The sequence below is a fragment of the Halyomorpha halys genome, unplaced genomic scaffold (assembly GCF_000696795.3).
Source record: "Halyomorpha halys isolate HHAL.00 unplaced genomic scaffold, Hhal_1.1 Scaffold84.1, whole genome shotgun sequence".
Lineage (NCBI taxonomy): Eukaryota > Metazoa > Arthropoda > Insecta > Hemiptera > Pentatomidae > Halyomorpha > Halyomorpha halys.
In genome coordinates, this window is record NW_027110155.1 from 110,451 (window position 1) to 121,800 (window position 11,350).

The following is an 11,350-nucleotide window of genomic DNA, read 5'->3' on the forward strand; positions in this document are numbered from 1 at the left end:
GATCCAAACAAAGAGTGATCTTATTCTTCTTGGATGTCTTCTTTTTCTAGATGTCTACAACTGAGAGTAGACAAAGAATGATCTGTCTCACCTCTTCCTGGAGACAGCCAGTACTCCCGGCGTCCAAACAAGCAGTGACCAAACCAACCATGATCTTTCTCTGGATGTTCGATGTAAACATCGATTGTAGCACAACAGTTTTGAGTTTTTGCAAACGATTTCCTTTATGAATATTTCTCTTTAATACTGATTCTTGAATTCTAATTTTTCTTAAATTTACTGTAACTGCAATTATGATGGGAAGTTAAATAAAGTTTAAAATATTTGAAGCTGCTCAACATAGCCATGATTTAGCGGACTTTGGAAAGGACACGTGCCATGGCATTGAACAATATCTTTTGTGACTGCATATTTTACTGAACAAAATTAGGTTAGCTTGCTTTTTTTTAATTAACACAACAAATAAACAATACTGAAATGATATACATAAAATAAAAACATAACTAAAATCATTTATATATAAAAATCAACTATTGATTAAAAAAGAGGATATTACAATATATACACATATAAATTTCTCTCCCCTTGTTATGTATATTATCATTTAATGTTAGCCTATTATTAATATTTTCTTAAATATCCTAATTCTCTTTACTTTAACATTATTTTCAAATGTAAAGTATTCTTAATCGCTAACTCCCACTACTCCTCTTTCCTGTAAGGTAGGTGTCCTATCTTGTTCATTATTTTCTTTCAATCTTGATTTTACTCTTATTCCCTTTTTTCAATCTTTTAGTAATGTGTACTGTATTTTTAATTTATTTTTTATCTGTTATTATTTCCATTTGCATTAATTGTCTAAAATCTTTTTGTTATAATTATTCAATTTTACGTTTCACAGTACATCTTTTTAATTTTCTTTAATTTGCATTGTTCGTTTTTATAGAAATTATCACATTTGGCCACATCTTAGTTAAATTCTATTTTTTAAATTTATTTGCTTACTTTGTAACCTCATTTAAGTGTTTGTTTTCTTTTTTAGCCCTGGAACAAGTGGTGAAACGTTGGCTCACTTTAAATAGTTTTAATTGAGTTTTTTCCTTTGACCACACTTGGACTATCTTCCTTTTATTAGGTTTAATTTCATATCTTTTCGAGAAATATCCTTTTACCTCAACTTCTTTATTTTCTCTTTGGGGACTTTCGGAACAATTGTCCATCATCTAGTCCATCCTATAATTATATTAGAACAAAATGGATCTTATCAACCTTATGTAAATATTCCTACATTTCCAACACACTGTTTTACACGGTTTAAATAACGGGTTGTAAAATAAGTTCGTAGTATTTTTCAATATTTTAATTTAATCTCCTCTGTGTTTATAAAATCATGTTTACTCGGTCAATAATGTTTACATATTCTAAAAAAGGATTAGTTAAGGTACTTTTATTTATGCATCAGTTTCAACCGAGATTCCCTATCTTTAAGTGGTATTTTTCTTGCTCAAAATGGAAAAGAAAAAAATTAATTTTCATCATTTTATGCATAGACGGTTAACAAAATTTGCAGTGTGTGTGGTGATGATGCCTTAGGCGAAAGCACTGTACTTAAGTAGTAAGCACTGTACACTTGGAAGCCACAAAGTGCTCGGGTCGTCCTTCAACTGTCGATGATGACCAAATTCAAGCATTGGTCACAGACAACCCTCAATCTGCGACACAGGATATCTCGGAACTGTACCCAGTTGGAACAATTAAATGCAGCAGTTCAGCAAAGGCGTCCAGCATTGGTTAAATGCAAAGGCTTAGTTTTCCATCATGATAACGCCCGTCTTCACGTGTCTTTGCAGACCCAGAAGAAATTATTGGAGTTTGACTGGGATGTGATTCCCCACCTATGTTATTCACCAGACCTTGCCCCAACAGATTTTCACTTATTTTAGGCCTTTCAAAACTCTCTTAAAGGCAAACACTTTAATTCAATGGAGGACTGCAAAACGCACATAGATGAGTTCATTGAGCAAAAATCTGAGCAGTTCAGGGAGGACAGAATTAAAAAATTACCTGTAAGATGGCAATATGTAATAGATCAAAATGGGTCATATATAATTGATTAAAATTGTTTACAAAAATTTGAAGTTTTTATTGAAATCACCAGTAAAAAACTATATGAACTTATTTTACAACCCAATACTTTAGCCAAAACACACATTTTGGCAGTTTTGTTGAGATTTCTTCAACAGTTGATTCAATCACTTCAATAGTCTCTTGTTGATATGCAGAGTTGAAGAGACTTCATCCTATTTCCCTAAGACAATTTTTTTTTTAGTATCTTACTTTTTCAAGTCCTTAGGAATAGAAACTTCCCTAAAGCCTTGATTTCACTTTACATTTTTCTAATAACGCTTTTTCTAGTAACGCTTTGAATACAAGATCTGAACATGACTGATTGTATACACCTTGCTAGAGAAGTGCTTTCTTCAACAAATTGCATCATCCTTGCTCCTTCTTTTTAAAATTCATTTTTCTATCCACTAATCTTCTAATCGTTTCATAAAACAATATTTCTTCACCTGCTTCATAATTAAACCATCATAACAATGAGTGTAAACAATGTATACTGCTATAATAAAAACTATTATTACAATAAAAGATAATTGGCAAGTGGCTTTATGTAAGTATTTATACAGATTAGTATACATAAAATTTTAAAAATGTAGTTAACATCTTAAGAGACTTTAGAGATAAAATAAAAGTATTTTTAAAAAATTTACAAATTATTAAAAACAAACATACTCTAAAATCTCTTCCTGTGAAAACAATCCAGATCCTGTAAGGGCTTTTAGCATTTTTTTCCTTGTGCCTTTTTCTTTTCCGTAAACAGGCTTGCAATCAATATTTCTGTAACAAAAGGAGTATATTTGTGATTAGTAAACAAAATTAAACATTAATTAATACTATTAAAAGTTTCTATCTGAATTTTGTTGTTACTGGTTTACTGTACGATTATTTTTATTGAAAAAAAAAAATCAAAGACACATTTGCAGAAACTATTACATTGATCAAAGAAGTAGTTTCATAGGTAAAAAGAAAAAAATATTTTGTTCAGAGAAAGAGTGAATAAACTAAGAACCGTCGGACCCTGTGCAGTGCCTGATCTATAGTTGACAAGAAGATAATATAGGGTTGTTATTAATCCTCTTTTTTTATATAATATTTACTATCATTTAAATTGATTGCACATTGCTTAGTATGCCATCAAATATGACCATCTAAACTGGCGATGCTTAAGTGACAAACAGAACATTCACTGGTGGATTGAAAAACTTTTGGCTGGTGAAACAGATTTGGATAACCAACCCAGAGGAAGACGTTCACGAACAATTGATGATGATGAACTTAGGCTTATTGTAGGAGAAAACCCTTACCAAACAGTTAAAGGACTTGTAGCAGAACTGAGTACAAGCGTATCAACAGTTTCATGACACTGATAAGAAGACCATTGGTAACATAAATAAAGTAGATCTATGGGTATCTTGTGAGCTTAATGATCGGCAGTAGCTAAAGCGTTATGAGACATGTGTTACACTGCTTACTAGACAGAAAAACAAACCTTTTCTCAAAAAGATAATCACTTGCGATGAAAAGTGAATTATGTATGACAACACGCACCAGTCAGGTCAGTGGCTAAATATCGACAAATTACTGGGACACATGCCAAAACAAAATTTGCATACAAAAAAAATAAATGGTATCTGTGTGGTGGTCAATGGTAGGAATAATTCATTTCTCCTTTTTACCCAGAGGTGAAACCACCACATCCACATCGGAATGCAGTGATATTAACATAATGCATCAAAAAGTTGTCAAAAACTACCTGTGTTGGTTAATCAAAAGGGACCTATACTCTTACATGATAACACCAGACTTCATGGTTCATGATAGACAGAAAAAACTAAACAAGCTGTGATACAAAGTCCTTCCCACCTTATTCACCAGACATATCTAAAATAAATTTCCATCCATTCATAAATTAGTACAACTTCCTTCAAGATAAAATTTTCGAAAATGATTTTCAGGTTCAAAAAGTATTTTCTGTCTTTATTTCTTCACAAAACCTCGAATTTTTCAATTCTGGGATTGAAAAGTTGATAACACTGAGAATATTTATAAAAAATGTGGGTAAATATTTTGATTTCATAAAGTAGTTTTACTAAATTACCTTTCCTGAGAAAATTGACATTCATATGTAACAATAAAATATATTTAAAATTTAAATAGTGTTACATTTAATTATTCAAATTGAATTTTTTTATAAAATTACATACTTTCCTTTTTTCTGTTCTGTATTAGTTGAATTACACTTTTTTCTTCCCTTCATTAGTTTTCCTGTGTCTGAGTCAGAAATAGTAGTTGAATCTTGAGTTGATCTAAACCAAGAACAGTTTGAATATAAAAAAAAATAAATAAATAAAATAAAAGGAAGAAGATATCTGTTTTCATAATAGTACAAGAGCCGGGAACAAAAAAAGGCTGTTATCTCACCCCAATTTTTGATTACTTTAATGAAAACTATGTATAATTACTAGTCAAAATTGATGAGTCTGCCAAGTATAGGTAGGAGGAATAAAAAATGGCAGCTGTTTCAAAACATTTATTTTTCATTCGGAGCTCTATATCTTAAAAACTACCAACAACAACAGAAAATCTAAGAGAACATTATTTAAAGAAGAGTAAATTTTCTGAAATATTATTCCTAAATGAGCTATTTAGTTCTCGTGATATAGCTTTTTAAAAAGCAAAATTTCTTAAAAATATTCTTAAAGATTAGTAGTTAGCTAATTTATTTTGAGAAATCTACATCTCAGGAACTATGAGACGTGCACGTGTCTATTAGCACTCAAATTAAAGCTAGTTTAATGGACTACAAATAAGTTTATAATCTTTATCTTCGTAGGAATAGTAGTTTTCATGATATTTGCTAAAATAAATTGATTTATAGTTGTTTGGACAATAAGTTTGATTTAAGAAAAACTTCATTTCAGAAACCATTGGACGTACAGATGTTTGCCAGCGCACAAATTAAAGCTAGTTAAATTTACTACAAAATGGTTTATTGTGTTTATCTTTGTAGAAGTAGTAGTTTTTATAATATTTGACAAAATAAACTCACAAAATGTTGATTTATAGTTGTTCGTATAAAATGTTGGATTTTTGAAAAAATATATCTCTAGATCCATAAGACGCACATATGTCTGCCAACACTCAAAATAAAGGAAATTTAACTTACTATAAAGTAGTTTATGACAATTATCTTCGTAGAGGTAGTAGTTTTTAAGATATTCACAGATGAATATAAATTTGGCAAATGAAAATTTGTCCGAACAACTATAAATCATTTTATTTTAGCAAATATCATGAAAACCACAATTTCTGCGAAGGTATAGTTCATAAACTTCTTTATAGTCCATTAAACTAGCTTTAATTTGAGTGCTAATAGACATCTGTACATCTTATAGTTCCTGAGATATAGATTTTTCAAAATAAATTCACTAACTACTGATCTTTCAGTACGTCCCATACAACATTTTTATGAAATGTTGCTTTTGAAAAAGCTATGTCTCGAAAACTATTTAACTTAAATAACTCAATTTAGTAAATTTGATCTTCTTTAAATGAAGTTCTCTTAGGTTTTCTTGTGTTGTTCCTACTTTTTGAGATATAGAGCTCCGAATGAAAAATTAGTCTTTTTATCGCTTTGTAACAGCCGCCATTTTTTATTCCCCCTATCTATACTTGGCAGACTCATCAATTTTGACTAGTAATCATACATAGTTTTCATTAAAGTAATCAAAAATTGGGTAGAGATTAACTGCTTTGATTTTCCTGTTGGGCTCATGTACTATGATGTTAATACATGCAATAAGCTAAGTATACCAAGAATACAGATCTTACAAATTAGGAGTTGTATTTGTCTCTATGTCCATTTCAGGTGGAGTAGTATTATCAATCTTCTTGTTTAATTTCACATTTTCTTCAACAATATCCATTTTTGAAGAATTATTTCTGATTTTCCACGCTTTCACAAAATCAGGTTCTTCAGGGTTCATGTCTAGACAAATTTGAAGTACAAATAAACTGCCATATAAATTTTAGTAAACTAATAATACAATTAATAGCTGAATATATAATAATTCTTACCTAAATCGCTCATTATATTATAGTTTTCCATTATGTTAGTATAATTTTTTTTGTCATAGTCAGTGAATTTATTCCACTGTTCATCAGTAAAATACTTCTTCAAATCTTCCAATGTAGGAGTCCAAAAAGGATCCATTTTTCAAAAATTAACTTTCAGAACCTGTCAATAAAACACAATTATGCAATATTAAAGTCATAAAAAGATAAAATTTGATTGAAAAAATCAATTAACGTAATCAATAATGCAAGAACATAATTATTTTCAGAATTAAAAGATCACAAAATAATTGCAAACAACTTAACTAACACAGATGTCAATAGACAAATAAGAATATAAAATTTTATCACAGAAACATTTGATTTGTAAAATAAAAAAGATCCATGGTTTCAAAATTATATGGACAGGTATGATTCCCCATCCGTGGTATTAATAATATAATCTAATTATAAAAATAAATCTGCACTACTATAGTTCATGAAGGGTCAGAGATGTAGTACTTTGTAAGGAAGTACTGTCACTAGACCAATGGTTGTGCAAGAAGGAGATTTGGTCAGAATCACGCCTGATCATCAGATGTTTCACCAATTAAGGGTACCCACTTTATGAGGCTAGGTAAATCCAAAGGGCTTCCAAGCCTACATGGTTGACACATGGCAACAGTAACAGAATAATAATGAAATATATAGAATAAAAAAGATGAAAGAAAATATGGTAGAAGAAAAAAAAAGTTAATAACAATCTATTATTTTTTTCTCTCTTTCCATATTTTTTTTAATCACCCACTTCATTAGTTAAATTCACTACTTCTAATAACTGTTATATTACTTACTAGTCTTAGCTTATAAAACTTTATATCAACTTCTTTAATTTTATAACTCAACTCATATAATTAATTGATCACATATACGTTTTTCTTTATATTTTTTATATTACTTTAATTTTAAATAATTTCCAATTTTGTACATGTATTTATTTAGTTGATTTTCATATCCATATTATTTTCTTTTTTCATTCTTAACTTTAATATTATTATTTGCCATGTATATTATTATAGACAGTTTCAATATTCTCATATTACACTTCACATTTTATTCAATATTATTTAAGTGCCAATTCTATCTGTTATTTTCTTATGCTTCTTTTTTTTCTGCAATTCAATTTAATTATGGTTGTTATCTTGTTTTAGTGATGACCTAAAATTCTTGCCAAAACGTTGGCATTAATTAATATATTTTTACTTATTTCTGTTCTTCACTGACCGCATTCCCAATCGTCTTCCCATTTATTTACTTTATTTTTGTAAGAATTGTTTAACGTTAACTTCCATCATTGGCTAAATATAAAAAATAGGTATTCTTCGGGTTCAAGGATCATTTCTTTAATCATTAATAAACCAATTAAAATTGCTTCAGTCATGTATATACCATATGCACCATTGTGGACAAGTGAAGATCTACCTCATCCTGGGTCTGATATATAACTGTATCCTAGCAGTAAAGTAACTTTCTATCTATTAATTTCATGAATTCATACTAAGAAATGATTGAGTGGAGCTAGGTGACTGGAACCAAGCAGAAAGGCAGAGGGGAAGAAATGGAGCAGATTAATTGTCATATCAAGAAAGAAAACTGAAGCAAATCTAATATATATTAAGCATCGTAAACCAAACGAGGCCAAAAGATAATTGATTGATTAATTTACAGTTGTATAAAATTTTTATTATTTTAGTTGACCATATTTCATTTCTTTTGGGTGATCAGCTTAGCTTTTATTTTGTAAATATTAGTTTTATAATTATGAGAGATAGTTGACCGTGGATGACATACGAGGAGAAGATGGTTGGGGGTGCGGTCAAAGAGAAACACAAATAAGTTAGATTAACCTAGTTTATTGTGACAACGTTTCGGCTAGAGTTTCTAGCCTTCTTCAGGGCTGTTAGCTTGAAAATCAAACGCCTAATGAAAATCAAACACCATCAAAAATCCAATGCCTTCAATCAAACGCCTAACAAAAATCAAACGCCATTAGGTGTTTGATTTTAAAGCTAACAGCCCTGAAGAAGGCTAGAAATTCTAGCCGAAACGTTGGCACAATAAAATAGGTTAATCCAACTTATTTGTGTTTCTCTTTGACCGCACCTCCAACCATCTTCTCCTCGTATTAGTTTTATAGTTCCGTTATAAACAAAAAAATACTGCGAAAAAGTATTCAATAGTAAAATAAATGTCACCCTAATTCAAAATGTAATTATTTTCCATAAAGATTTAAGAAATTACATTAAAAGTAACTTTAGAAATATCAATTAGTGGTTATTGTATGTGTATTTCAAAGTTATTCTTATAATTGTAAATGTAAGTTAACAAAATGCATACCACAAAGGACCAAGAGTTTTAATTTAAAATGACTAAGTTTTATTCCTTTAGTAAAGTCCTCTAATAGCCATACGATGCCAGTAAATATAATATCTGAAAGTAAAAACAATAATATTAGAAGTTATGCTTAGTTTTTAAATTAAATTGACATCAGATAAACGATAAAATTAACAATGAACCTACTTACAGCAATAGTATAACTCGCTAATTACAGTTGGACAATTTAAGGATGAAAAAACTTTTAAGCCATAAGCCAATCAAAATAGCGCTCACATTAGTCCAACGACCAATAGGAACTCAGCTTACAATTAATTTTTGTTTCCGAGCTGGCCATTATAATCCACAACAATAAAATACATCAGTAGCAGCAAAAATTCTAATTAATAACCTTTAAATATTTCATTATTCATATATTTTCATCTATAATTTTTTTTTATAAATATAACTTTAATAACACAGGGCCCATACAAATATATAAATATATTAGTTAATAATATGGTACCATTTACCTAATAAACAATTATAATCTGAAAAATAATAATAAATATCTATAAATTAATTTAAAACTTTATATATATTTTAATCGAAAAATTTATATTTCTCTTTCTAGCGGTGAGTTTTGGTAAAGACATAGTACTATTGCCAAAGATCATTTGAATTAAATCGATTAATCGAAATTGATTTATAAACATTTTGAAAATTATTTTTACAATATAATTGTAACAATACATAAGAAATATTATGATTTTAAATATATATTACAGACCTAAATCATGAACAATGGTATTTTATGTGTATATTGCTTGATTGAGTTAAGGTTATATAGATAGGTGATTGTTCACCAAAACTTAACCAATACAGACATGAGATGAGGAGATATTTCAAAATGACTAATTAAATATTTTTTATTGGTCCATTTCTATTTTTTAGTTTCACTTATCTATATACAGTGGATCAAAAAAGTATTGGCACACTCAAATTTTTCTGTAAATCTCAATAGGATCAAAATATTTTCCAGAACTAATATTTACTTCATAAGAAAGCCTTGAAAACTAGATTTTTTTAGCAATTAATATTTTGAATTCAAAGATGAGTTAAGAGTCATCATACGAAAAGTTAATTTTCAGGGTCAAAAAATTAATGACACAATTTTAAATGTTTTCATCAGCTCCAGTCAAAATAAATAAGTCCTTTTTCTTTCAATAGGAAAGGAATGATGATTAACAGAGAGACAGTGATAACAACAAACTGAGTCTATGTATGTTATAAAATCATGGCTAAAACAAGTGAACATCATGTTTCTGTGAAAAAAAAATGGTAATTAAATTATATTCTAAAGAACTTAGTTACCGAAAAATAGAGAATTGATTGGAAATGAGCTTTAGTATTGTTCGAAATATTCTTAAAGCGTTCAGGAACACTCGTTCGATTTTAAACAAACCTTGTTCAGGACTGTCATTAAAATTTATTGAAAGATAAGAAAGGAACATACACCGGATTGTAGAGGGAGATCTCACTACATTAGCGTCCGACATCCAAATGCTTCTTTTTAATTTTAATTTTTTTTTTGTTATAACATTCGATTAGATCTATTTTTACTATAAAAAGGAATAAAATAAATAGTACAAGAGCCCAAGAGGAGAACAAAATCAGTTATTTCACCCTATTTTTGATTGGCAGCTTTTTAGAAACGTTAAAAATAATTAATTTTTCAGTCGGAGCTCTATATCTTAAAAAATATCAACAACAATAGAAAATCTAAGAGAACATCATTTAAAGTAGATTTAATTTGCTAAACTGTAAGCTCTAATACAGCTATTTACGTTCAACAGTTCTCGAGATATAGCTTTTTTGAAAAGCAATATTTCTTAAAAATGTTGTATAGAACGTATTAAAAGATCAGTAGTTAGTGAATTTATTTTGAAAAATCTATATCTAAAAAACTATTTGACGTACAGATGTCTGTTAGCACTCAAATTAAAGCTAGTTTAATGAGTTATGAAGTAGTTTAATAGTTTTATCGTCGTAGGAGTATTAGTTTTCATGATATTTGCTAAAATAATTGATTTATAGTTATTCGGACAAATTTTAATTTGCCAAATTTATATTCATATGCGAATATCATAAAAACTACTACCCCGACGAAGATAAGTGTTATAAACTAAATCAGTCATTTCTCCCTATTTTTGATTACTTTAGTGAAAACTATGTATAATTACTAGTCAAAATTGATGAGTCTGCCAAGTATAGATAGGGGGAATAAAAAATGGCGCCTGTTTGAAAGCGATAAAAAAATTTAATTTTTCATTCGGAGCTCTATATCTTGAAAAGTAGGAACAAAACAAGAAAACGTCAGTTAAAGATGAACAAATGTGCTAAAATATGAGCCCTAAAAGAGTTATTTACGTTTTAATAATTTTCGAGATATAGCTTTTTAAAAAGCAACATTTTATAAAAATGTTGTGTGGGACGTACTGAATGATCAGTAGTTAGTGAATTTAAATATAAGTAGATGGCCATCGGGTTACGGTAAAAAAAAAAAAGTGTTTGTAAATTTATTTTGAAAAATTTATATCTCAAAAACCATTTGACGTACAGATGTCTATTAGCACTCAAATTAAAGATAGTTCAATGAGCTATAAAGTAGTTTATGATGTTTATCTTCGTAGAAGTAATAATTTACATGAAATTTGCTAAAATAAATTGATTTATAGTTGTTCGGACAAATTTTCATTTGCCAAATTTATATTCATATGTGAATATCATAAAAACTACT

The 11,350-nt window shown here is 28.8% G+C and overlaps 2 protein-coding genes across 2 annotated transcripts in view; one reads left to right on the forward strand and one right to left on the reverse strand.

Annotated features, from left to right (window-relative positions):
• The window catches only part of LOC106693032 (histone-lysine N-methyltransferase PRDM9), a gene marked incomplete in the record, with an annotated part of 41,404 nt that extends 32,468 nt beyond the window's left edge, over positions 1–8,936 (reverse strand). The window contains 6 exon segments of the mRNA XM_067048286.1: positions 2,797–2,901; positions 4,329–4,430; positions 5,956–6,112; positions 6,202–6,361; positions 8,575–8,667; positions 8,762–8,936. Of these exon segments, the coding sequence (XP_066904387.1) occupies positions 2,797–2,901; positions 4,329–4,430; positions 5,956–6,112; positions 6,202–6,337 (500 nt within the window).
• Positions 1–11,350, forward strand: part of LOC106677030 (odorant receptor 4) — a 50,513-nt gene that overhangs the window by 10,230 nt on the left and 28,933 nt on the right. The gene's annotated exons all lie outside the window — the stretch shown is intronic.